This window comes from Dipodomys ordii, unplaced genomic scaffold, assembly GCF_000151885.1.
Source record: "Dipodomys ordii isolate 6190 unplaced genomic scaffold, Dord_2.0 Scaffold6, whole genome shotgun sequence".
NCBI classification, from domain to species: domain Eukaryota; kingdom Metazoa; phylum Chordata; class Mammalia; order Rodentia; family Heteromyidae; genus Dipodomys; species Dipodomys ordii.
This window is the reverse complement of record NW_012267222.1, coordinates 17,028,858-17,055,726: the sequence shown is the minus strand read 5'-3', so window position 1 is coordinate 17,055,726 and position 26,869 is coordinate 17,028,858. Positions and strand designations below refer to the sequence as shown.

The 26,869-nt window shown below is 52.4% G+C and overlaps 2 protein-coding genes across 5 annotated transcripts in view; one reads left to right on the top strand and one right to left on the bottom strand.

Moving 5' to 3' along the window:
- The first annotated feature begins 378 nt into the window (after positions 1-378).
- On the top strand, positions 379-10,477 carry Htr6 (5-hydroxytryptamine (serotonin) receptor 6, G protein-coupled). The gene is made up of 3 exons (XM_013033723.1): positions 379-1,103; positions 9,725-9,883; positions 10,031-10,477. The coding sequence occupies exons 1-3, from the start codon at positions 390-392 to the stop codon at positions 10,472-10,474; spliced, it is 1,317 nt and encodes a 438-aa protein (XP_012889177.1). The 5' UTR covers positions 379-389; the 3' UTR covers positions 10,475-10,477.
- A 2,044-nt stretch (positions 10,478-12,521) lies between these two features.
- Tmco4 (transmembrane and coiled-coil domains 4) overlaps positions 12,522-26,869 on the bottom strand; it is a 60,882-nt gene continuing 46,534 nt past the window's right edge. For all 4 annotated transcript variants that reach the window (XM_013031061.1, XM_013031072.1, XM_013031065.1 and 1 more), the window contains 3 exons: positions 20,372-20,489; positions 19,417-19,534; positions 12,522-13,522 (listed from right to left, as the gene is read on the bottom strand). In XM_013031061.1, the coding sequence (XP_012886515.1) occupies positions 13,172-13,522; positions 19,417-19,534; positions 20,372-20,489 (587 nt within the window). In that variant the 3' untranslated portion in view covers positions 12,522-13,171. The remainder of the gene's footprint in view (positions 13,523-19,416; positions 19,535-20,371; positions 20,490-26,869) is intronic.

The window sequence follows — 26,869 nt, the reverse complement described above, 5'->3', positions numbered from 1 at the left end:
CCGGGGTGGGAGGCGCCGCAGCACCGCCCACCTCCACCTTCCCCGGACTGCGCCCCTAGAAGGCCCGGCGCACCCCGTCCTGCCGTGGGCCACCCGCCCCGGGGGTGGGGTGTGGGCCGGGCGCACATCGCACCCCGTCCTAACTTTCTGCCACCTGCTGTCCAGGTGCCCCCCCCAACTTCCCACCCGGCGCCCCATGGGTCCCCGCCCCACCCCCGGGGGCGCCCATGTAACCCCTGCCCGCCCTCTCCGGGCCGCCGCCGCGTCCCACGACCCCCGTCTCAGCCTCCACTCCCCTCCAGGGCCGTGCTCAGCCTCGACGTCCACCCCGTCCTCCTGCCCGCCCGCCACGTCTGGGTCCCCCCTCCCTCCCCGCTCCCCCAGGCCCCATGGTCCCCGAGCCGAGCCCTGCCAACAGCAGCACCCCGACCTGGGGGTCGGGGCCACCGACGGCCCCGGGGGGCAGCGGCTGGGTGGCGGCCGCGCTGTGTGTGGTCATCGCGCTGACCGCGGCGGCCAACTTGCTGCTCATCGCGCTCATCTGCACGCAGCCCGCGCTGCGCCACACGTCCAACTTCTTCCTGGTGTCGCTCTTCACGTCCGACCTGATGGTGGGGCTGGTGGTGATGCCGCCCGCCATGCTGAACGCGCTGTACGGGCGCTGGGTGCTGGCGCGCGGCCTCTGCCGGCTCTGGGCCGCCTTCGACGTGATGTGCTGCAGCGCCTCCATCCTCAACCTGTGCCTCATCAGCCTGGACCGCTACCTGCTCATCCTCTCGCCGCTGCGCTACAAGCTGCGCATGACGCCCGCGCGTGCCCTGGCCCTCATCCTGGCCGCCTGGAGCCTCGCTGCCCTCGCCTCCTTCCTGCCCCTGCTGCTGGGCTGGCACGAGCTGGGCCGTCCGCGGCCACCCACCCCGGGCCAGTGCCGCCTGCTGGCCAGCCTGCCCTTCGTCCTTGTGGCCTCAGGCCTCACCTTCTTCCTGCCCTCGGGTGCCATCTGTTTCACCTACTGCAGGATCCTGCTGGCTGCCCGCAAGCAGGCCGTGCAGGTGGCCTCCCTCACCACCGGCATGGCTGGCCAGGCCTCGGAGACGCTGCAGGTACCTGGGGTGCGCTGGGAGCTCCAGTCTCTCCGTCGGGGTGGGTGGGTGGGGTCCGAGCAGCCATTAGGGGCCTCCTGGGCGTCCATCCTAGGATTTAAAAAAAAATTTTTTTGCCAGTCCCGGGGCTTGAACTCAGGGCCTGGACACTGAGCTTCTTTTGCCCAGGCTAGCACTGTATCACTTGAGCCACAGCGCCACTTCCAGCTTTTTCTGTTGATGTGGCAGGGAGGAATCGAGCCCAGAGCTTCATGCATGCTAGGCAAGCACTCTACCACTAAGCCACATCCCCAGCCCTCCTATGATCTCTTGAGCCTCTTGGCAGGGAAGTTCTAGCTGGCACCTTTCTTTGGCATTCCAGCCAGTGCTTGGCTGTCCATGCAAGAGGTGGGGCAGGAGGCTAAGGTGAAGCTGGGGCCATAATGCAGCTCAGCCCTCTGCATTTCCCCCTCCTGGCCTTCCCCACGATGGCACAGGCCCATCACGGCCTCACACCAGAACATAGAGAAAGCGTTTCTCTCTTATTTATGGCATGCTCTACCCAGACCTGCTGGTTCTATCTTCTAAGGAGATACCCATCTCCACTGTGACCTCCTAACCCATGTTCTGGCTCTATGGCTTACAGTCTTGACACCCTTACTGTGCATTTTCTACACAGGAGCTGGAGATTGAGCTCTTGGAGGTTCGCGCATGCACTCAATCACTTGAGCCACATTCTCCAGCCTTTTGACTTGTATCATGATTTTGAGATAGGGTCTAACTTTGCCTAGGTGGCCTCTAACTCTCCACCTTCCTCCACCTCCCAAGTAGGTGGGATTATAGCAACAGTACGTCACACCAAAAAAGAAACTAGAGCAGTTTTAAATTTTTTTTTTTAAATTTTGGTGCCATTCCTAGAGTTTGAACTCGGTCTGGGTACTGTTCCTTAACTTTTTTTTTTGTTTTAGCCTGGTGCTCTACTACTTGAGCAACAGCTCCACTTCCAGCTTTTTGGTGAATTGGAGATAAGAGTCCCACAGAGTTTTCTGCCTAGGCTGGCTTTGACCCATAATCCTCAAGCTCAACCTCCTGAGTAGCTAGGATTATAGGCGTGAGCCACCAGTGCCTGGCTTGTACAGCAAATATTTGAAGAAAGGCTATTGTGTTGGTTCCTTGCTGTTAACCGTTGTGGGGTTTGAACTCATGGCCTGGGTGCTTTCCCTGAGCAGTTTTGCTCAAGGCTAGTGTTCTACCACTTGGAGCCACCGTGCCACTTCTGTTTTTCTGGTGGTTAATTGGAGATAAGAGTCTCACAGATTTTCCTGCCTGGGCTAGCTTTGAACCTTGATTCTCAGATCTCAGTCTCCTGAGTCGCTAGGATTACAGGCATGAGCCACTGCACCCTGCTCATTTACTTTATTTCAGGCTTCTTGTCTTCCTTTTGTTGGGGTTGGGGAAGTACTTGGGTTTGAACTCAGGATTTCAAGGTTGCCTGGCTTACTCACTCAGCTGGCACTCTATTATTTGAGCCACATCTCCAGCCTAGCTCTTTGCTGTTATTTTGGAGGTGAAGTCTCACAAGACTTCTGCCCAGGCTGGCTTCAAATCACAATTTCAGCTATAGGACTATGGTCATAAGCCTTCCCTCTTTCCTTCTTTTCCTCCTTTCTCTCCCTCCCTCCCTCCTTTCCTTCCTTCCTTCCTTCCTTCCTTCCTTCCTTCCTTCCTTCCTTCCTTCCTTCCTTCCAGTAGTCCTAGGGTTTGAACTCAGTGTTTCTCACTTGGTAGGCATGCGTTCCCACACTTGAATCACTCTCCCGACATTTTAGCTATAAGTTATTTTTGGAATAGGGTCACAAGTTTTTTCCTGGGCTGACCCAAGCCTCAATCGGATGGGTACTGCAATACCCAGGTATTCATAAGATGGAGTCGCACTAGCTTTTTGCTTTGACTGGCTTCCAACAAGAGCCATCTCTGCTCTGAGTATCTGGGATTACAAGCATGTACCACTTTGCTTGGGTGAAAACCCAGATTTCTCTCTTGTGTGAATTTTCTGATATCAAAGGCCAGGTAACTCCTCTCAGGAAGTTCATAAAATGGGTGAGCTATAGCAGGTATTTGTGCTTCAGGCAGATCATATGCAGTGGCTCAGAGGAACTGTGATTTATTGATTTATTTCTCACTCTTTGTAGGGAGTGAAGATCACCCTGTGTTCTTGCAAATATTTTTTTTTCTTTTTTTCCTGTGCTGAGGCCAGAACCAGGACTTAAGTGCATTTTCTGCTGACCATTGAGCTACACCCTCAGCCCCTATTTTCTTTTCTTTTTTTGCTAGTCCTGGAGCTTGAACTCAGGGCCTGGGCACTGTCCCTGAGCCTCTGTTTGCTCAAGGCTAGCACTCTACCACTTGAGCCACAGTGCCAGCTTTTTCTGTTTAGGTGGTACTGAGGAATCAAACCCAGGGCTTTGTGCATGCTAGGCAAGCACTCTACCGCTCAGCCACATTCCCAGCTTCAGCCCTTGGGTTTTTGTAAAGAACAAAGTGAGCCCCCCCCCATTCTGCCCCAGGACCTTTGTCTTTCTATCTCTTCAACCACCACCCCAAGCTCACAATGAAATGATTCTTACATTTTCTTTGAATTATATCACTTTGTCTTTTAATTTTCATGATTTGGTTTGGAAAGGAAACCTCACATCCTTTCCAGAAATAGAAAATCTCTATCTCTTGCCACAGGTAGCTGGTGATGCTAAGTGCAATTTCGGGCAAGTTGGAGTTGTCCTCACTGTGTCTGAAATGTGAGGCTGGGTGACATAGCACCCAGCTTTGCCTTTAAAAGTAGAGTTGTTGGGCTGGGAAGGTGGCTCAGTGGCAGAGTGCTCGCCTTGCATGCATGAGGAGTCCCAGCCCCACAACCAAAAAAAGAAAAAAAAAAGTAGAGTTCTTAAACCAGGAGCTGGTGGCTTATGCCTTGCAATCCTAGCTACTGAAATCTAAGAGTTGCTATTCAGAGCCAGCCTGGGTAGGAAAGTCTGTAACTCTTTATCTCCAATTAACATCAAGAACTCTGTAGTGGAGCTGTGGCCCAAATGGTAGAGCACCAGCCTTGAGTGAAACAGCCTAGTGAGAGCAAGAGACCGTGAGTTCAAGCCTCGTACTGGCACACAGACAAACAAACATAGACACACACAAACAAAAATAGTAGGAGTGTTAAGAGTAGCAGAGTAGCAGCCCATCGGCTTCCTGTTGGCAGAGGGCTGGAGGAGAGCTTGGGACTCACGTTCCCTCTGTGATCCCCTTATTTCATGAACATAGCTCTAGCACCTAAAACATCTCCATTCCCACACTAGGCTCACATTCTGAGAAGCTGGCTGGTCTGTGAGGTGGGGATTGGTGAGGCTAGGAACCCGGTTTCCAACTCTGTTGGAACAGCCTGTGCCCTGAGACCAGGATCAAACCAGAAGACCCTGGCCCCAAAGCCTGGGGTGTTCACAGCTGCAGCCCCATGTGTCAGACACCAAGTCAAGCCTCATAATTCCCCAGACAGCCACTGAGGTAAGGGTAGTGTGTGACAGATAGGGAAATGGAGGCTCAGAGCCATCACATGTGGCCTGCCCAGAATTGCATAGCTGATAGGTGAAGGTTAAGTTCAGATCGGTCAAGACCTTGGTCTGAGTCAGAACATCACCCTAAGGACCATGATGCCACGTCCCTTTATTTCTCTGTTTTCTGGGTCACGATTTGTCTCAGGTTTTCTTGCTCCTGGCTGGCACGCCACTGCATGAGCCACGCCCACTCTGTTTACCTAGGGAACTTCCAAGTGCAGGGATTTCCCGACTGTCACATCTGCCTGTAAGCTATTAAGTTATTATGTAAGCGATGTTTCTCTCAGGTTCAGATGCTTTGTCTTGAGACTGGACCACCACTGACTATTCTCCACAACTCCCACCAGACCTTCCCACCATCCTCAGGGGCTTAGAGCTTAGAGCTGGGGCTGCAGGGGAATCCTGTGAGGTAAATGTGAGATCGTGTTAAGGCAGGTGTGTGTGTATGTGTGTGTGTGTGTGAGAGAGGGGGGGGGTATCCAGGTGGGTAATGCTCAGCCCTTGGGTGATTCCAGAAGGCCAAAGGCCCATTAAGCAGCACCAGGGGGCAATGTGGGTGTTCAGCCTGATTGACAGGGAGGAGTTGGAAGGTCCAGCCAGAGGTCGCCACCATCTCTTCAGCTTTTGGTCTCTACCTCTGGCATGTCTCTCTGGTCCCTAACCTTCTCCTCACTGTACCTCATCTTCCTCCCCTTACTCAGCTCTATCTGTCCCCATTCTTTCCCTCTGTGATCCCTTACTCTCTCCTCTGCTTCTTTCCCCGGCCCCTCCTCCTCCTCCTCCTGCTCCTCCTCCTCCTCCGTTTCCCCTCCTCCCACCCCCTGCACCCTCTCTCACTCCATCATCATGTCTCAGTGTGATACATCTTCTCTCCATCTCTGTCCCTCCTCCTCCATCACAGAAATATCTCTGTGGGGGAGGCCACAGGGTGTCTGTGCCATGCTGAAAATCAGGCTTGGCTGCCGCTTGGAGGCAGGGGGCTGGGCCTCCAGGCCAAGAGCAGGAGCTCGGTGTCTGCTGGTCAGAGTTCAAGTCTTGCCTGTTCTTTGTCCCAGCTCTGTGTGCCAGGACCACAGATAGCTACCCCAGGAGGCTTTTTGAAGACTCCATGAGATGATATACTTGAAGGCCCAGGCATACAGGAATACACAACACATAGTTGTTTCTCCCCTTTCTTCTTGGTGGTACAATACACAGTTGTAGGTGTGCCCCCTTTTATTGGGGGAAGAAACCCCACCACCCTGGCTGGCACTGGTAGCATTACCAGTATCAGTGAGCTAAATACACCACTTACACTGTACCTACTGTGAGCCAGGAACTAGTCTAATAGTTTTGTATCTTCTTATTTAATCCTTAATTATACTCCCAAAGGTAGTTGCTGGTTGTTTTTGTTTTGGTCCTGGGGCTTGAATTCAAGGCCTGAGTTTTTCCCCTGAGTTTCTTTTGCTCAAGGATAGAGCTCTACCACTTGAGTTCCACTTCTGGCTTCTTTTGGTAATTTATTAGAGTTAAGAATCTCATAGACTTTCCTGCCTGGGCTGGCTTTGAAGCACAATCCTCAGATCAGCTTCCTGAATAGGATTACAAGCGTGAGTCACCGGCACTGGGCCAGGAGCATACCTTTTTAAGTGGCATAAGGAAATATGTCCAGTACATTTTTTTTTTTTTTGGTTGGTCGTGGGGCTTGAACTCTGGGCCTGGGTGCTGTCCCTCAGCTCTTCAGCTCAAGGCGAGCGCTCTACCACTTGAGCTACAGCCCCACTTATGGCTTTTTTTGCTTATGTGGTGCTGAGGAATCGAACCCAGGGCCTCATGCATGCAAGGCAAGTGCTCTACCACTGAGCCACCTTCCCAGCCCCAGGAACACCTGTTTTTGTGTGTGCCATTCCTGGGGCTTGCACTCAGGGCCTGGAAACTGTCCCTGAGCTTCCTTTGCTCCAAGCTAACACTCTACCACTTGAGCCACAGTGCCACTTTCGGCTTTTTCTGTATATATGGTACTGAGAAATTGAACCCAGGGCTTCATGCATGCTAGGCAAGCGCTCTCCCACTAAACCACATTCCCAGCCCAGAGGAACACCTTTATCACTCGAATCTTCTAGAAATGGTTATCTCCTTGCCCATATTTTCTGTCCCCATCGATGGCAGCCAGTTGATGTAGTGGCAGGTTTTAGGGGCTCCCTCGGGGAAGCAGGAGCCTCTCCCTCCAGGTTGATCCTGGGTCACAGACACTGCATGAAGTCCACCTGGAGGGGAGGGGAGAGGATGAGAGAGGCAGATGAGATCTATCTCTCTGCTGACTTGGGAGCAGACTTGGAGGGATTGTGTCTGTGGGGGTGGAGGGGTAGAACAAACCCATCCTGTAGCTGTGGAGCCTGATCTACTGCATGGTGAGTCAGAGCATCTCTCCTGCTGTCGGTGCTGATCCCGGGAGGCCAGAGATTCTACCGGGATGACAGGACCCCAACATTGTCTGGTCACCCTGACCTTACACACTTGTTGCTGAACCCACATCAGGGCAAGCAAGGCTTTAACTCTCTCTGTGTGTCAGACTCCGAGCATTCAGTCCGAATCCATAGACTCTGTCAGCTGCCTATGGTGTCTCCCATTTTATAGATGTAGACATAGAAGCATTCTCAAGTTCACAGTGAGTGAGTGTCAGAGTCATGGTGTTACGCCAGATCGCCTGTCCCAAGAGCCCCGGTATTGCCTCTATACAAATCCACCTCCACTAAGATGGAGGGAGACAGCCAGACTGTGAATTCTCCCTTGTTATCTATATATGGAGATTTCATTAGGGTACATATATGAAGACACTGCAACTACAGGGTGTACGTTGTAACTTTCCGCTTTCCAGACCTCCAACTCCTTAGTCCTGTGGAAAGAAGTGGGGATTTCAGCACCTTGGACAGGCACCAGCCCTGGGCATGGAGGCTGCTGGGAGAGGAGGGGAGAGGAGCCGGTGGAGGGAGGGCTCAGCCAGGAGTGAGCTGGGGGTGTTGGCTGTGAAGCTGGCGTGAAGGCCCTGACAAATCTTCACTTGGCTGCCTCCACCCCCTCTCCATCTGCAAGGGTTGCTGGGAAACTGGGTCCCTTCCTGCCTCCTCTGATCCCACACCCGTCCTGCCTCCGGCTGCTTTCAGAAACAAAACTGTGCTGTCATACAACTTACGGAAGGATTTGGGTATGTGGACCCCCTGATTTTCCCCAGTCGAAGTATGTTCCAAGGCAGCACCCACCCCCTCTGCGTGGCTGCATAACCATTGCTGCACAGGACACTTACACTGTAGTTGTAGGTGGCTGTCACTTTTTTTTTTTTTAACATGGATCTAGGAACATCTAAATCAGTTTTAACACATGGTCTGTGGAGGACCTTCATACTCCAGCTCTCATGGCTTCTTAGATGCTCTGGACCCACGAGTGTAGCACATCCCCCCCACCCCACCATGCGCATGCATGTACATGTGCTTGGGTATGTGTATAGTTTTTTTGGCAATATGAGGATTTAAACTTAGGGCCTGTTGGTTGCTAGGCAGAACAATCATTCAAACTCTGTCCCCTTTTTCAGATAGGGTCTCACACTTTTGCCAGGGTGCAGCTTCGTACTGTGATTCTTCAGCCTGAGTACCTAGTGACCAATCCTCCTCTATCTCTGCCTCCCAAGTAGCCAGTCTTACAGGCTGGAACCACTTCACTTGGCTGTACCTGATTTTATCAATATTGTATTTTTGTCGGTCGTGGGGCTTGAACTCTGGGCCTGGGTGCTGTCCCTCAGCTCTTCAGCTTAAGGCTAATGCTCCATCACTTGAGCCACAGCGTCACTTCAGGTTTTCTGAATGGTTTATTGGAGATAAGAGTCTCATGGTCTTTCCTGCCTGGGCTGGAGATCCTCGGATCTCATCCTTCTGAGTAGCTAGGATTACAGGTGTGAGCCACCGGCGCTAGGCGAGATGTTTTTTTTTTTTTAAGTGGTCAAGAAGTACGAACATCCAGTTGGAGAGCCTTTACATGTTTGGGAATTGCTGATTGGCAGCTGGCACTTCCTTTCCCCTCATTGTCTGCCCCCTGCTGTCCACACGCAGCATGGACATGCCTTGCAGTCCACGACAGAACTGAGTTGTGAAATGCCAAGGCTACTACCATCCCTAGCAATCCATAAAAGATTGAATTGCACTTTTTTGTTTTTGTTTTTGCTGGTCGTGAGGCTTGAACTCAGGGGCTGCCCCTATGCTTCTTTTGCTCAAGACTAGCAATCTACTTGAGCCACATTGCCACTTCTGACCTTTTCTGTTTATGTGGTACTGAGGAATCGAACCCAGAGCTTCATGCATGTTAGACAAGCACTCTACCACTGAGCCACATTCCCAGCCCCACACATTGGTTTTGTGTGCGCATACATTCTCAGAAAAAAAAAGAAAAAAACATTTTCTATTTTGTGAAGCATGAGAATAATTGTTCAGGTCAACCATTATTCCAAAATACAGAGAGGGCAAATCTATTTACAAACAAATAACTCAGCCCTAGAGAGCATCGGGTCCTCTTTAGTCAAGTTTAGTTCAAGTGTAACTGATTCCTGAAGGCCTGTAGGCTTTGTCGGTGCTGTGGCGTCTGTGGAGCGCTGGCTTTGTAGGGTGGGCTGTTCTCTGACCTCTCCTCTGGGGTGCTGTTGCTTGATCTTGCTGCCCTGACGGGATCTCCTTGCAAGATGGCCAGGCCAGGTTGGGAGTCGGTGTGGGACTAGGATCAAGGCTCAGATCCAGGTTTGAGACTGATTCTGAGACTGGTTTTGAAAGACTCCAGGCCACGTGGTAGGTGTCAGGATTTCGGTCAGGACCATGGTCAGTGCCGAGCTTACTGCCGGTGTCAGCGAGTGCTCTGGAGCCCGGGTCAATTCAATTCAGCTTGGCATCAGTGTCAAGTCTCAGTCTAGGGGCTGAGTCGCATTCCATTAACTGCTGGTACTACGATTCTGTCTAGAATTAGGGTCAAGGTTCATTCTCTGGCTAGGATCAGTGACTCATGTGGCCTTCGTTTCCACAGGTCCCCAGAACGCCACACCCTGGGGTGGAATCCACTGACAGCAGGCGCCTAGCGACCAGACACAGCAGGAAGGCCTTGAAAGCCAGCCTGACCCTGGGCATTCTGCTCAGCATGTTCTTTGTGACTTGGCTGCCCTTCTTTTTGGCTAACATTGCTCAGGTAACGCCACAGCCTGAGGTAAGATGTATCCAAGCCTCAGGTGTGGGGAGGGGAGAGGGTGTGTCTCTTCTCTTCCACACTGGGTAGGCTGGGCTGGGTCCCTGCTCTGGGGTCAGGTGGGACTTGTTCTCCCTCCTCCCCCTCCAGGCTGTGTGTGACTGCATCTCCCCAGGCCTCTTCGACGTCCTCACTTGGCTGGGGTACTGTAACAGCACCATGAACCCTATCATCTACCCACTTTTCATGCGGGACTTCAAGCGGGCCTTGGGCCGGTTCCTGCCGTGTCCCCACTGTCCCCAGGAGCTCCGGGCCAGTCCTGCCTCTCCTTCCATGCGGACCTCTCACAGTGGCGCCCGGCCAGGCCTCAGCCTGCAGCAGGTGATGCCGCTACCCCTGCCACCAGACTCCAACTCTGACCCAGACTCAGGTGGCTCCTCAGGCCTGCAGCTCACTGCCCAGCTGCTGCTGCCCGGAGAGGCCCCCCGGGACCCCCCACCACCTACCAGGGCTGCCGCAGTGGTCAACTTCTTCGATCTTGATCCAGTGGAGCCTGAGCTGCGGCTGCATCCTCTTGGCACCCCCACCAACTGACCACATCTGGAGCTGACCAGCAGAGAGCAGGGGCCTGAAGCCTTGGCTAACTCCTGGCCAAGGCCAGGTTGCTTGGGAGACATCTGAACTCCGGTGTGTGTGTGTGAGGCACTGAGTCAATTCCTTTAGCTGGAGATGTGTTTGACTCCATTGTCATGGGTAACTTGGGGTTTTGTGCAGAGCAAGTTTGGAGGATTCTGGGTATGGGGCTGGGGCTCTGGGTTCTGAGTGACAGCAGTGCTGTGAACCTGTGTTGGCTTGGCCAGCCCCTCCCCTGTGCAGGTGCTGGATGGTCTTGTCATCCCTGGGGGTTTACACGCATGCTCTTCTCTGCCCCACATCAATTGCTAAGCCAGAACTGTAAGGCAGCCCGGTTCCCGAGTGAATTTACGGCGTGTGTGCCACTACAGAAGTGCTAGCTGGGATGACCTTTCACCCTGAGGATGGCTTGCTGGGCTCTTGACAGACTTGCCATCCTCTCAGTGTGTGTGTATGTGTGTATGTGTTACTGAGAAGTGGCTTGGCCTGGGAATCAGGCAGGTCCCCTCAGTGCAGGGCCTGGCATAGATTGCTTAGCTTCTCTGAGTTTTAGCTCATCTGTGAAATGGGGCCATAAGGCCACCTGGTAGTCTCACCTGGAAAATTAGGATGGTGTGTGTGTGTGTGTGTGTGTGTGTGTGTGTGTGTTGTGCAAAGCACCAGTAAGGGATTGGCAGGTGGCCTGTTCTATTGCTCTAATCCCTGGCCAATCAGCCTGCTAGCTCAGACTTTGGGCCAAGGAAGAGTTGTCTCCCCCTGTCACCCCCCAGTGCAGGGGATGGAACCTGGGGCCTGCATATGTTATGCCAGTGCTCTCCCCCGAGCCCATGTCCCAGGTCCACAGCACTTTCCTCAGCCCCAACTCAGATTCCTACATCTTGACTCTGGTTCCCCAGCTGGGTGTAGGTGGGTCCCTGCCACTCAGGGCCCGACTCAGCTCCCAACCTAGGCACAGGGGCAGAGAGCAGTGGTTGTTCAACCCCAGGGATGGGCTTTCCTCCCTGGGCTTCCTTACAGCTGCTGGCGTTCAATGCAGGCCCTGTCTGGCCTCCTCTACCCTTCCCTGAGGTCAGTGAGGGAAAGAGGTCTGGCAGCAGATTGAGTCAGCAGTGTTCAAGAGTCTCTGGCATGTGGTGGCTGGTGTGGACACAGGGGCCTTATTTTCCTGGGCAGCAGGAGGACTCTTGGTTCTTCACTTACCATCCCTATGCTCCTTTCCAGCCCCAAGATATCTCTAAAGCCCTAAAGGCCCATCAACCCAGGTCCCCAGGGTCCTCTGCCCAAGGCTGGGCGCTGTCCGTGGTGCTGATCTGACTCAACTCAGCCCTGGCTGCTGCTGGCAGAAGGGCAGTCCATGGTGCTTGCTAGGGCTCCCCTGCCTCCAGGCTGCTGGAGGGGACTCTCAATAAACTAGTTGGAGGAAGTGATATGGCATGGACCGGATTCTGTTGAGGGAATAGAGGGGGCTTGGGAATCAGCTGGGCTGTGGGATGAGAGCCTGGGCTCACGTGGCCTGTGCTCAGGTCTGGACTCAGCCCCTAATTTGCTTCCGGATGGCCTCGGTGTGCCATGCATGACATTGCATACATGTTTACAGAATGGATGAATGCAATTTTTTTTTTTGTCGGTCATGTGCCTGAACTCTGGGCCTAGGCGCTGTCCCTCGGCTCTTTAGCTCAAGGCTAGCACTCTACCACTTGAGCCACAGCGCCACTTCTGGCTTTTTTCTTTTTGCTTATGTGGTGCTGAGGAATCGAACCCAGGGCCTCAGGCATGCACCTTCCCAGCCTGGAGAATTTTGTTTTTGTTGTTACTTTGTTTTTGTTACTGCCCAAGGGTAGTGCTTTACCCCTTGAGCCACAGCTCCACTTCTGGCTTTTTGGTGGTTAATTGGAGACAAGAATATCATGGACTTTCTTGCTCAGGCTGGCTTTGAACCATGGTGCTCAGGTCTCAGTCTGTAAACACCCCTGTGTTTACTGCAGGATCCTTCCCATATCATCCACAATTACTACCAGGCCCAGTTCCCACTGTAGGGAACACTGACCAGCTCAGCATTTATTACAATTATACCAGGGCCTACCATGCTGCTGCACAACTTAGCATAGTGCTGTTTGTATCATGTCTGCAGAACTGTTGCTTCTGTCCTTGCGCAGTGCACATCCTGCATAACAGAACATGACCAAGCCAACTCACTCTTCTAAGAGCAGAAGATGCTGTCCCCTGGCTCCTGGGTCTGCTCTGTAGGTGCCCATTGGTGGGGCCTGAGGCTGGCAGGCAGTGCTGGAGTGTGGATGGAAGTGAAGGCAGACCCCTGGCTTCACAGAACCCAGGGAAAGGAGGTGTGGCACGGGTGCCTCCAGATTCAAGAGAGACCCCAGAGCTCTTGATGGACAGCCAGGCCCCACCACTGGGCTTCAAGTGCAGGAAGTCCAGGGCTGGATTGCAGTCCCAGGGCTCAGACGGAGACCTTGAAGGTCTCTGCCCTCACTTCCCAGGGAGGCCAGTGTTTTCCTCCGTTTCTCTTCCTTCCGGTTCCTTTTCACCTCTGATTCCCTCTCCTGGGGAAAGGCACTTGTGGAAACCCCCCACCTGCTGAGGGGCGAGCATGATCTGCATAAGGACATCTGGAAGAGACACGCAGCTCCCTCACTGGGGTCAGTCCAGCCCTGGGCAGGGCCCCGGGGTCTCATGGGCACAGTCAGGGCAGCCCAGAGGGTTGGGGCTCACACCATGACTGCAGATACAGGAGTTCTCAGCTGGGCCAGCAGCAGCTGCAGGAAGGGGGTCCCCTTCAGGCTGGCCCAGCTCCGTGGACTTCTGGGATTGGCTGGAGTCGGTGGACATGGCCACTTCAGAGGGACTTGCTGCTGCCTGACTGGGGTCTTCTTGAAGGAGGCTTCCGGGAGCCAGCAGAAGTCCTTTCTCATCCCAACCTGGCTTGGTACGGATGCCCACAGCCTTCAGGATGACATCCATCTTCTTGGCATAGTCCAGGTGGCCGCTGACCTATGGGAGGACAGGAGTGAGGAGCACGGTGGTTGGGGGAGGGGCAGGGATGCCAAGCTGAATTCACATCTTGGAATTCATGAAGAGGTGGGAGAGCTGGGTGCCAGTGGCTCACACCTGTCATCCTAGCTACTCAGGAGGCTGAGATCTGAGGATCAAGGTTCAAAGCCAGCCCAGGCAGGAAAGAAAACCAGAGGTGGTGCTGTGGTTTAAGTGGTAGAGCTCTAGCCTTGAGCTGAAGAGCTGAGGGACAGTGCCCAGGCCCAGAGTTCAAGCCTCATGACCGACAAAAAAGAAACAAAAAAACAAACAATCTCCCCCCACCCCCAGCAAGAACAAGAGGTGGATGGATTAACGCTGGCATCAGGAGAGTAGGTTTGTTATAAAAGTGGTTCCTCTTTCCCTTGCCCTTTCTTCTGCTACAAGATGACCCAGCAGGAAGGCCCCAACAGATCGGAGACCAGTGCCAGGCCCTTGGACTTCGCGGCCTCTAGCTGAACGGATTTCTGCTCATTGTAAACTCTCCAGACTCAAGTATTCTCTCATGGCATGTGATGAAGCAGCGCTGTTACGTGGTACTCCTTGATTCTCTTCAGGGGGAGGAAAAGGAGTCTTGCCTCCGTATTTCCTCTCTCCTGATGGCTGGAATGCAGACAGGATGGCTAGAGCTGGAGTGCCATCTTAGATCAGGAGTTGGCTGCTCAGGCCTGCATAACAAGTAGCCAGACAGAGTCTGGGCCCCTGAACCATCCAAGCAGCCCTTTACTGCCTCTCCTGGTGTCCTTAATGCAACAGAGTCAACACTTGTGTATTTCAGACACTTAGCATGGCTCTGAAACAGGGTCTTAAATTCCATGTAAAATAAGGACAAAGGACTTTGAAGTATCTGAGTGCTGGTAATTCACACCCATAATCCTAGCTACTGAGGAAGCTGAGATCTGAGGATTGATGTTCAAAGCCATCCTGGACAGGAAAGTCCGTGAGACTCTTATCTCCAATGCAACTACCAAAAAAAAAAGCTGGAAGTAGACTGTGGCTAAGTGGTAGAGCACCAGCCTTGAGCAAAAAAGCTAAGGGACAGTGCCCAAGTCCCACATTCAAGCCCTAGTACTGGCAGAAAACAAACAACAAACAAAACTCTTAGAAGTGCCACTCTCTCAGAGAACAAAGCAATTGTGTGGGGATATGCCCATGAGTAAAAAGTTGGGGTGTGATTGCAGTGCCCCACAGCCTGAAATAATGAGCAATGCAGGACACATAGTAGGTCATTCATAGATCCTAACCACTAACTTTGCTGGCTGCTAACCACAGATGAAGGAACTGAGCCACAGTGAACAAGGCAATCCTCAAGGGAAGACAGCTGGAACATGTCACAGCTAGAACTGGGGTCTAGGCCTGTTTCAAAAACCTGTTCTCTACAGAGAGAATCTGCTGGGGAGGAAAGACTTGGATCCTTCTCATTTTACAGATGAGAAAACTGAAGCCCAGAGAGGATGGGGGCCAGCTTTAATGACATACTGTGGAGGAAGAACAAAACTATGTGGTTTTTTTTTCCTGTTTAGTTGGAGATAAGCGTCTCATGGTTTAAACTTGAGCTGCTTTCAACTGTGATCCTCAGGTCTCAGCCTCCTCAGCAGCTAGGGTTGCAGATGTGAGCCACCTGTTCCGTGCTTCCGTATGCCTTCTTGAGATGCATGCTTAGCTCAGACCCATTCCCAAAATGGAGCCCTGAGATCTCCCTAGCCAGTGGCTGTATGGGCCAAAGGCGTGTACAAGCCACAGCCTTCCTTTGAGTCCAAGGGGAAGGTTTGTATTTCAAAGGAGGGTGGGAGGACAGCAGGGAGTCTCTCCCTAGGAATCCTGGGAGCCAAAGACTACTAGAAACAACCTACAATTCCATTTGAGCTACCAATCACTCTGAACTATTCAAAAAAAATTTTTAAGAACACAAAGAAACAATCCCCTGTTGGGTTCCGTCATTTTCTCACCGCCAGAACTGGCCTGCCTCTTGTTCCTTTCCTTACAAATAACGTTGAAAGAGTTTCCAAGATGACGCACATACATCTGAAGGTCCAGATGCGGACAGTGTCCTGCTGGACAAGGTGTGTGGATTGGCTGTATGGATCACAAACAGCCCATGTTCAAAGCTGTGTACTAGGTGCCAGTGGCTCATGCCTGTAAATCCTAGCTACTTCGGAGGCTGAGAGCTGAGGAAGTCAGCTGGAACAGAAAAGTCTATGAGACTCTTACCTCCTAAACACCAGAAGCTAGTAGTGTGCCAGCCTGGAGGAAAAAAAAAAAAGGTCAGGGAATGTGCCTAGGCCCCGAGTTCAAGCCCCAGCACTGGCACAAGAAAATAAAATAAAAAACTTCTCTAGCACATTGCTTGATTTGAGTTACTGACATACAAATTCAAGGGGCCAGTGGCAAGGTAATACATGCAAATCCAATGCACAGTTCCTAGCACTTAGCCGGTGCTTCTTCAGTGTTTTAGTTTTCTTAGAAGCCGAGGATGGAAGATAGGGAGTCACTAGGATGATCCATTTGGAAGTCCAAGATGGCTGCTTAAGCTCTAGACATCACATTTGACATCCAGCCCACAGAAACTTCAGACCCATGGGGACAGTCTCTTTAAGGACAAACGAGAGCTGGTGTCGGGGCTGGGTGGGAAGGGGCCACAGAGAAATTTGTAGCCACCTGCTGCAGGTGACTGCTGGTGGAGAGCCTACCGCCACCTGCCCCAGGACACACAGCCTGGTCTTCATGGCTACACCCTATAGGCCAGGTTTCAGCCAAGCTTACTTCCTGGCTGCCATTCTGCACAAACCCAGTGGGGAGAAGTTGCTACCAGCACTCTAATTTTACAGTTAGCTGGAGGGAGGACAGGCATCTTTATTCGAATCAGTGACATGGCTGATACTGACGAACTATTTCAGCCTGTGAATCTCCCTGGCTGTCTTGCTGAAGTCTGCCTGTTGTCCAGATGCACCCTGGTCCTCCCTGGTGTGGAAAGGCGGTTCATATGGTCCTTCACAGGTTAAGGACCCTCCCTGGGGGTGTCCCCATCTTTGGACACCTGATGGCCCCACCTCTGGTCACCATGCAAACCCAGATCTCCATGAGTAGGAATGGACCTGGAACTTCCTATTTCCTGTGTGTGTTTTGTGGTTAACGGTAGATAAGTCTCATGGACTTTCTTTTTTTTTTTTTGCCAGTCGTGGGGCCTGAACTCTGGGCCTGGGCGCTGTCCCTCAGCTCTTCAGCTCAAGGCTAGTGCTCTACCACTTGAGCCACAGCGCCACTTCCAGCTTTTTTCTGCTTATGTGGTGCTGAGGAATTGAACCCAGGGCCTCATGCATGCAAGGCAAGCACTCTACCACTGAGTCACCTTCCCAGCCCCTCATGGACTTTCTTGTCTGGGGTGGCTTCAAATGTTGATCCTCAGATCTCAGCCTCCTGAGTAATTAGGATTACAGGCATGAGCCACTTGTACCCAGCTATTTCTTCCTTTTCAAGAGACCTCAACTGCACCAAACCAAGGCTGTCACAGCCCCTTCTGCCTGTCCCAATGACCCCTTCTAAGCTTACAGGGTCCCTTGGTTCCTTTCACCTCTTGGGCCTCAGTTTCCCCTTCTGTAAAAGATGAAGATGTCCACACCACATGGGCTGCTGGGAGAGTCCAGTGGGATGTGCTAAGATCAGGTGCATGGACAGAGTTGAGGCGATAGGAAGGACACAGAGCCGTAGGAATGCAGGGGTGTTGCGTGGCTGCAGGCATAGGCTCTGCAGCAGGTTCCCAGGTTGCTGGTCCAGCCCTGTCATCCACATCCTCACAGTGGAACCACCTCGGGGAGCAAATCCATGCAGGACAAAGCGCATCTCCTGACACCAGCAGCTGTGTCGGATGCTTTTACTGCTTTGTACCAAGTCCTTTGTTGAGTTCTAATTTGCATGTATGTATGTGTGTGCGTGCAGGCACCTGTGCATGCTCGTACAGGGGCTGGAACTCAGGACCTCATGCTCTTGTTTCCGCTCTGCCTCCACCCACCTAAGACTGGTGCTCTACTACTTGAGCCACAGCTCCACTTCTGGCTTTTTTTTGAGGGTTAACTGGACATAAGAGTCTCTTGGACTTTGCTGCCCAGGCTGGCTTTGAACTTCCATCCCTAGACTTCAGCCTCTCTTGAATGGCTGCTGGTGCCCAGAGAAATGCTGAGCTCTAGAAGCCCGATGGCATCTCCTCTGGATGTAGTCCTTCCCTGGGCCAGGGCCTCCCAGCAGCCTCACCCACTGGGACCTGAGGTGGCAGAATCTCCCTGCACCCTGCCCCCCCCTGCAATCATGAGAACCAAAAGTCAGGAATGCTGGCTGACCGTGGTCCCTTTGTTCACCCCAGGGATGACCTCTGTGACAGGGCAGGCGGGGAGATGGTGCTCTGTGGTCTGCTCAGGACTAGATTTCCAGGTAGCAAGATCTCCTGCAGCTGGGCTCCTCTGAGGCAAACAGGAGTGCCACACTCAGACGATGCTAATTACCTCTAATCACACGGTGGAGGGAAGGCCGTGCTACTAATGTGATAAAGAACTATTATTAGGCAGGAACTAAGGAGCTGCGTGTAGGAGCTCGGCTGAGGCGTGGGAGAGAGGCTGCCTGGCTCAGAGGCAGAGCTGAGCATGAGTAAAGGAGGGGAGGAGGGTTCGGTGAGGGCCCTATGTGTGCCAGCGTCTTCCTTGGGCTGCCCTGGGAGGTGTCTGCCTTTTCATAGAAAAAGAAACAGGCACAGGGAGGAAGGCAATCAAGGCCCTACAGCCAGCACACCAGTGCTTCAGTTCAGGATTCTAAGCCAGGCATCTCTAGGGCCAAAGCTGGGTGTTTCCCACAGCACCCCCTTCTCTGGGGCAGAGCTGATCATGCAAGGGGTTTGGGCATTCAAAGGAACTTTTTTTCTTTTTTTTTTGCCAGTCTTGGGCTTGAACTCAGGGCTTGGGTGCTGTCCTTGAGCTTCTTTGAGCTTAAGGTTAGTGCTCTACCACTTGAGCCACAGAGCCACTTTCTGCTTTTGCTGACTAATTTATTGGAGATAGGAGTCTCATGGACTTTTCTGCCCAGGCTGGCTTTGAACCATGATCCTCAGATCTCAGCCTCCTGAGTAAGATAGGATTATAGGCATGAGCCATCAGTGCCTGGCCAAAGGAATTTTCATAGAAAAGAACTTCCAGCTGTTTCTTTTATCCTTGATTCCTTTTTAAAAAATTTATTTGTATTTCTTTTTTAATTTTTTGTCAGTCATGGAGCTTGAACTCTGGGCCTGGGCACTGTCCCTCAGCTCTTCAGCTTAAGGCTAATACGCTACCACTTGAGCCACAGCACCACTTCCCGTTTTCTGGTGGTTTATTGGAGATAAGAGTCTCACAGACTTTCCTGCCTGGGCTGGCTTTGAACCCTGATCCTCAGATCTCAGCCTTCCGAGTAGCTAGGATGACAGACGTGAGCCACCGGCGCCTGGCTTATTTGTATTCTTTTGGCATCACTGAGGTTCCCTGACCTCTCTAAGCCTCAGTGTTCACATGTGAATCATGGGAGTTTTAATGCCTAGGATGGGCTCAGGGTGGAGCCAGGCACAGGTCCTATGTCTCCACAGGAGGCCTTGGACCTGATCCCTTCAAGCTGAAAAGCCTCACTTGCTAAGTGCTAGCAGTAAGAAGGGGGCCTTTTCTAAGCCTCAGTTTCCCCATCTGTGAAATGGGGACAGCAATTCTGACCAGGCAGCTGTGTGGGAGGATTGGAGCTGAGAAACAAAGGGGTGGGAACATAGCTGCAGAGGGAGGAGCCTGTGAGGTGTCTGTCTTCAGGGGCGGGGCACGGGGAGTCACTGGCCACTGGCTGGCACTCACCACAGAGGACAGATCCACGTTCTCCATCCTCCGGTCCTGCAGTAGCACGGGCTGGAGGCCTGCCACGTGGAGCTGCACGGAAGACGTACGGTACACGAAGCTCAGCAGCCAGTCTCCCCTAGGGGCAGAGAGAGGTAACATCAGTCTAGAAGAGGGAGTCTAATGGGACCCAGGATCAGAAGCTGCCGATACTGGGAATCTGTCCCTGGCCAGGCGTGGTGGCAAGGGCTGGGCCCAGGCACTATGGAGGCTGCATGAGGCTGTCTAGTTTGGTCCCTGTTGGCTCCCCAGAGCCAAGAATGGCATCAGATACAGATGTAGCAGATACAGATCTGTTGCCTGAACACTGAGTTTTGTTCTGTGATGCTGGGTATGAACATGGGGTGACACACATGTAGGAAACACACACTCTACTACTGAGCTGTGGCCCAGCCTTATGGACTGAGTGAGCACTGGGTGGATGAGGAACTGGATCAACTTTTGTCTAGCCTGGTGCTGGTGGTCACACTTGTAATCCTAGCTACTCAGGAGGCTGAGATTTGAGGATCATGATTCAAAGTCAGCCCAGGGAGGAAAGTCTGTGAGACTTATCTCCAATTAACAACTGCAAAATACCAGAAGTGGAGTTATAGCTCAGGTGGTAGAGCACCAGCCTTGTGTGATAAACTCAGGGACAGTGCTCAGGACCAGAGTTCAAGCTCCACTACTCGCACACATAGACACCCTAAGGAAGGAAGGAAGGCAGGAAGGAAGGAAGGAAAGAAGGCAGGCAGGCAGGCCCAAACCCTGGGCATAGGTTGCTTTCATCTTCCTTCACTGTAACAGCAAATAACTGGGCTCCAGGGTTCAAAAGACCCCCCCCCCCATTTTGGGCCCCAGCTTGTTTGTTCAGCAGCCCCCACTGAGGGTGTGGAAATTGCTGTCACCTCCCAAGGGCACACAGTTGTGGACTGACCTGCAGTAGCCATTGATGATCCGCCCAGACACCACCTTCCGGAAAGGTTCCCAGTGCTTGGGGTCTCCTTCTACGGGTGCCCCCAGCAGGACCACATCTTCAATGATGCCTTGGCAATCTAGAGAGACCCAAGAAAAGGAGGTCAGTGTCCCAGCCACAGGGGTCCTGGGATGGACTTTCTGATAGCCATGAAAGACATAATGTCACATGTCTGCATGCACATGTGCAGCACTGATCTACCTGGGCATGTGCCCCCCCACCCCCAAATCACAGCAATGGGGCTTCTACTTCCTGGGGCCCAGACGCTGGTGAAACCCTCGAGTGACCATTCTTCCACCAGCTCAGAGTTCAGCTGGCTGAGGCCACCATCCAGACTATGTGGGAAACTTCAGCATCCCTGGGTCCAGCCAGGGATGGGGTAACCACACGTGTACGAGGAACTGTTGTTCCAACAGTGCTAAGTAGTGTGGACCCAGAACACACCAACCGGGCCGCCAGCAGCTTTCTCAAGGGCAGCCACTACTGTGTCTTTTCTGCCCTAGGAATCTGGCCCTCCACTGGAAAGTGGCTTTGCAGCCTTGATGTAGCTGTCTGGGGGCCAGCACCCCTTGTGGTCAGTATCTGCAACAGCAGCAAGCACTCAGCTCCAAGACTAATAGGGAAAACAGGAAAGGTTATTTTGTGAAGGAAGTAAGACTAGCAACAGAGCCTCATACAACAATCCAGAGTAAGAGGCCCTGGGTTCCATCCCCAGCACAGAGAATGGAGGAGGATGGAGTGATGGGGACAGAGCTCTAATGGTACAGTGCCTGCCCATAGAGTATAGGCCTAAAGTTCAAATCTCAGTCCCGGTAAAAACAAAAACAAAATCACTCAGATCCTGCTTCTGTGTGCCGCAGGCTTCTCTCTGGGAACAGGTGATCTCTCTATCTCTCTCTGTCTCTGTCTCTCTCTGTCTCAGTTTCTCTCTCATCCTGGGGCTTGAACTCAGGGCCTGGGCATGAGCTTCTTTTGGTCAAGGCTAGCACTCTACCACTTGAGCCACAGTGCTACTACTTCAGCCTTTTTCTGTTTATGTGGTACTGAGGAATTGAACCCAGGGCTTCATGCATGCTAGGCAAGCACTCTACCACTAAGCTGCCTTCTCAGGCCTCTTTCTTTTTTTCTGGTGCCAGCACTGGGGCTTGAATTTAGGAACCTCACACTTTCTTTGGCTTTTTTTTGGTTGGTTGTGGGGCTTGAACTCTGGGCTTGGGCGTTGTCCCTGCACTCTTCAGCTCAAGGTGAATGCTCTACCTCTTGAGCCACAGCGGTACTTCCAGTTTTCTGGTGGTTTATTGGAAATAAGAGTCTCACAGACTTTCCTTCCTGGGCTGGCTTTGAACTGTGATCCTCAGATCTCAGCCTCCTGAGTAGCTAGGATTATAGGCATGAGCCACTGATGCCCGGCTTCCTTTGGCTTTTTTGTGCTCAAGGCTGGCATGGTACCATTTGAGCCACTTGTGACTTTTGTTCTGGTTCATTGGAGATAACAGTCTCACAGTTTTCTGCCCAGGTATTTAATGTAGAATGGCCCCCTCTTTTCAAGATCAGCAAAAGAAGAGAAGATTCAGCCGCCTTTCTGCTTCAGGGAAAAGATTTCTGGATTTATTCCTACTGCCGCCCTCAGCACTTCCACTCAGGAAGCTTGAAGGTACTAAGCCTTGTGGCTTCTTATGACTATTCAGATTTTATGCACAAGAGGGTGGGGCCATCTTTGAGTTCAGAAGTCATGGACACGTGGGGCTTCTGTGCTTGGATCTTTCCTTTCTAAAACTGTTCTCTGGATTTAATTAATATTCTGCTCTTAACATTGGAGAGGAGAGCTTTCCATTCTTGGATAACTTTAGCACTAAGGAGGCGTTACACCTCAGGTTATGACAAGGAAAGTTTGTCATGTCTTTACCCTTCACCTTCCCCTCTCAGGACTTTTTTCTTTCAGGTATACTGTTTTTTATAACATCACAAAAATCATGATGCTAGCCGAGCTGGTCGGACAGTGAAATAGTATTTCCACATACTCCTCAAACTCATATGACCTCAAGCTTCAGGCTGCTGCAAGTCCCAGACTGAGGGGAGCATGCACTACAATGCAAGGAACAAGCACTTCCAATACAGGGAACACCGGGTGGACATACAAGAATAAATACGACCGGAGACCTTAGATCTATATTCCTTACACTTAGCAGCTTGTCAGAGAGTTAATATCTATGCAGAATATGTACGTCTCGATAGGAATGGCGGGGCAGCCCAGGGAAGACCCTCAGCAGGTAGAGGCTGGGGCCAGACAGGCTGAGGGACATAGGAGGTTCAAGGGAAGCCATGAGGTGTGAAAATGACAGCTTAGACGTCCCATACCCTCAAACCCTCCGCGCCACAGCGCATATGATTTGGTTCAAAGAGATAGTGAGGCCTTTATGGTCATCAAAGCGATCCATGGTCTTGAGGCTGAGTATCATGTGCAGGCCGTAGGTAAAGATGAGCATCATAAGCCTGGTGCTGGTGGCTCACGCCCGTCATCCTAGCTACTCAGGAGGCTGAGATCTGAGGATCGCGGTTCAAAGCCAGCCTGGGCAGGAAAGTCCGTGAGACTCATCTCCAATAAACCACCAGAAAGCTGGAAGTGGCGGTGTAAGGGACACACACGCTCAGGCCGGAGCGTGTCCATCACCTGCCCAGTGGCCTCACCACTGCCCCCAGGACGTCCATGGGTGCGATGGGCCAGGGTGGCCGGCCGGGGCAGGCGCAGGGGCGGCCGGGGCAGGCGCAGGGGCCGGGCCCCCAGCTTCTCCTGCAGGGGGCAGTGAGAGCACCCACGGCAAGCACTCGACCACGGGGAGGACCAGCGAGGACCGGCGAGCGCCAAGGCCTGCTCCGGATGGGCCAGGCCCAGCCGGCCCACAGAAGCTGTAGCGCCGTGCGGGCCAGCGCGGCCGGGGACATGGGCCGGTGCGTGCCGGATGTGGGGCCCAGCGGGCGCCATCGCTGGACCCCTGCAGCGGCCGCACTGGGACACGGTCTGTGCCAGCCCTGCCAGCCCCGCCAGCAACAGTGGCAGCCCCGGCAGATGGCACACGCCAGGGCCCACACGGCCACGCCTGTGGCTGCTCCCACGCCACCACCACAGCCCCCACTTGTTACGTGACCCCGGCAGGTCATGTCACCCCTTGTCCCCACTTACCATGTACCTTTAGACATCACCTTTATAATAATAAGAAAAAGGAAATGAACTTGGAGCCAGTTTCCTCATCTGTAAAATGGAGATGCATGTTGAACCCTACCAGATGTGGATTTTCCCTGAGTTTGGAATATTAACATATGTAGATAAGCTATTTTAGGGATAAGAATCAAATCTAAATACAAATATAGGTATGTCCCTGAGACTTCAGGGACTTCTCTGCCTGGGCTGGCTTTGAACTGCAATCCTCAGATTTCAGCCTCCTGAGTAGCTAGGATATCAGGCATGAGCCACCAGGGCCTGGCTGGAAATATAATTCTGTACCCTGGGCATTGCTATAGGCCTGGAGATCATTTCAGTTTTCAAAACCCATCAAGGGCTGAGAAAGGACAGCTTTTGCCTGGTAACAAACACGGACTTACAGGACTGCCTTGAAAATTGTATTCCTCTTGAGTTTTTGTAAAAGCCAATATTCAGATCAGGTATTAAAGTGGGGCCTGCTCATTCACACAGGGCCCTAGGAAGAAATCATTTGGACAGGGAAGGGGGCACTTTGCCCCCAGTAGCAGCCATTGCCCGCCTGACCTTTGACCTTTGCCAGTCTGACCTTTTTCCCTACCACACAGACTTGTTGAGACCACGGAGACAAGTCGCACACTTTCCAATGCATCCCTCAGCCTGGCGCAGAGCTGGGCTAAAATCCTATCATGCATGGCCTTCATGTTGCCAATAATGAGATTCTCCTGGCTGCAAAGACCAAAGCGTCTCAAGGTGGAGATGCAAAGTGGATGGATTTACTCCCTCCTGGCAGGGGCTCGGGAGTGTGCAGCTAGCGATAAGGTGGGCATGGAAAGACGAAATTATCTCCCAGCTGCAGTCCAGCAGTCAGCCCTTGAAGGCAGTAATAGAAGCAACGTCTAACACAAAGGAACTCTGCTGCACAGATGCACATGCGTGCACGCGTGATCAATGCAGAGAGAAGCAACAAAGGGGAGAGAGACTGAGAAGGGAGAAAGGGGGCTTTGCGGGAACCCCCCAGCTCTCCCAGGGGAAGGAGGTGCACACAAGGAGGGCTTGCTCAGAAGAGCCCATTCTGATGGATTCTTCTGCTAAGCCTTCTCTTCCTTCATTTGGCCTTACAAAGCACCAGGCTGTTCCTGCATCCAGAGACCCTGAAAATCAATTGGTTCTGCCTGACCTCTCCCCGCTCCTCTAGGGGACGGAAGCTGGGTCTGTCTGAGGATAAAGCAACTGGTGGATAGATTCCAGGGCAGGGAAATAAATCACATCAAATATGATGTCTGCTATTACCAAGATGAAAGAGGCAGCTGAAGAGCAGCTGTCTGATCTGTCTTTCTGCTTCTACCCAGGGACAGTCCAATTTCCAGCCAAGTGGGAGTTTGGGGTTCAAAGGTTGGGAGCTGAGCCGCATCTGTGACACATGGATGGGTTCATGCATCGGATACGTCTTGCAAAGCCATGGAAAGTGAGGTTGGCCTTTACAGGGAAGTTGGGAATGAAACTGGACAGGGAGCAGGTTGCTGTGATGGATTTGTGTGTGTGTGTGTGTGTGTGTGTGTGTGTGTGTGTGTGGTACTGGGATTTAAACTCGGCGCCTAAGCAGGTTTTCTACTGCTGAGCTGTGCTTTCAACCTTTTCTTGAGGTAGGGTCTTGTTTACTGGGCAGGCATATACCTGTCCAATCTACCTATTTAAGGATTTCCAAGGTAGCTGGGATGGCAGACATGTATCACCACACCCAGCTGCTTTCATTTAGATGGAGTTGTATGAGCTTCCGCCCCACCTCTTTGCCTGGGCTAGCCTGAACCCTTGATCTTCCCAATCTCCGCCTCCCCCCCACCCCCCACCCGCAGCCCTGCCAAGTCCTGGGGCTTCTGGGCACTGTCCCTGAGTTTCTTTTGCTCCAGACTAGCACTCTACCACTTGAACCACACTGCCACTTCCAACTTTTTCTGTTTATGTGGTACTGAGGAACTGAACCCAGGGCTTCATGCATGCTAGATAAGTACTCTACCACTAGGCCACATTCCCAGCCCGATCCTCCCAATCTTATCAAGGCAAATAGCTAAGATTAAAGGACTGAGTCACTGGCTCATTCATCTTGTAACTAATTTCCTTCCTTCCTTCCTTCGGTTTTTATTTTTCCTCCAGTCCTGGGGCTTGAACTCAGGCCTGGGCACTGTCCCTGAGCTTCTTTTGTTCAAGGCTAGCGCTCTACCACATGAGTCACAGCACCACTTCAGGCATTTTCTGTTTATATGGTCCTAAGTAATTGAACCCAGGGCTTCATGCATACTAGGCAAGCACTCTACCACTGAGCCACATTCCCAGCCCCTTCCTAAGGTTTTAAAAATTAACATATATCAGTTGTATCATTGTGACATTTCACACATACATACAATGTACTATGATCATATTCTTTCTTCCCTCTCTCCCTCACGGAATTCTATTTTTCCTCCTCTTCCTCAGTCTATGCGGCCCAGGCTGGTCCCAAACTCTGTGTGTGCATGTGTGAGTGCGCGGTTGCTGAGGCTTGAACCCAGGGCCCAGTACTGTCCCTGGCTTTTTTTTTTTTTTTTTTGTTCAAAGCTAGTACTCCACCACTTGAGCCATAGCTCCACTTCTGGCTTTATTGGTGGTTAATTAGAGATAAGAGTCCCATGAACTTTCCTGCCTGGACTGGCTTTGAACTGTAGTCCTCAGATTTCAGACTTCTGGGTAGCTAGGATTATAGGCGTGAGCCACTGGGACCGCTTCTGAGCTCTTCACCCATATTTTATCTTTGGTGTATCATTAACACTAATCCAGTAAACGGCAACAAAAATGAGCGAACTGGCGGCACAGGAGCTTCATAAGAGTAACCGAGTTCTGCACAGACTCTGGCAGGCAGATCCTCCCAAGCAAGCACCTTCTGGAAGCTGGGCTTGGGGGGGTGCAGGTCGCTGAAGTGTGCTTCCCCAAACTACCACAGGGTGGCCACATGCGCTGCAGGGCAGTTCTGACCCCAGCCCTGCAAGGGTGAGCATCACCCCACACTACCCCTCCTGAGTCCCTGAGAGGTGGCTAGCAGGGCAGGACTCTTGGCTGGTGACGTTGCTGGCTAGTTGTGCAGCTCCGGCCGGCTGGAGCTAGGGTCTCTATGGGGCAGTAGGCAGAGCCCCAATGTGGGTACTGGGCAGGGATGGGCCCTCCTTGGGCTCTGTCATTTACAAGCTGTGTGACTGTAAACAAGTCCCCTGACCTTTCTGAGCCTATCTCCT

Excerpts from the sequence above, each read along its gene's own strand:
- Htr6 (XM_013033723.1), top strand. The coding sequence starts at position 390 with ATGGTCCCCGAGCCGAGCCCTGCCAACAGCAGCACCCCGACCTGGGGG. Across the intron at positions 1,104-9,724 it reads AGGCCTCGGAGACGCTGCAG|GTCCCCAGAACGCCACACCC; the intron begins GTACCTGGGGTG and ends TCGTTTCCACAG. Across the intron at positions 9,884-10,030 it reads TTTTGGCTAACATTGCTCAG|GCTGTGTGTGACTGCATCTC; the intron begins GTAACGCCACAG and ends CTCCCCCTCCAG.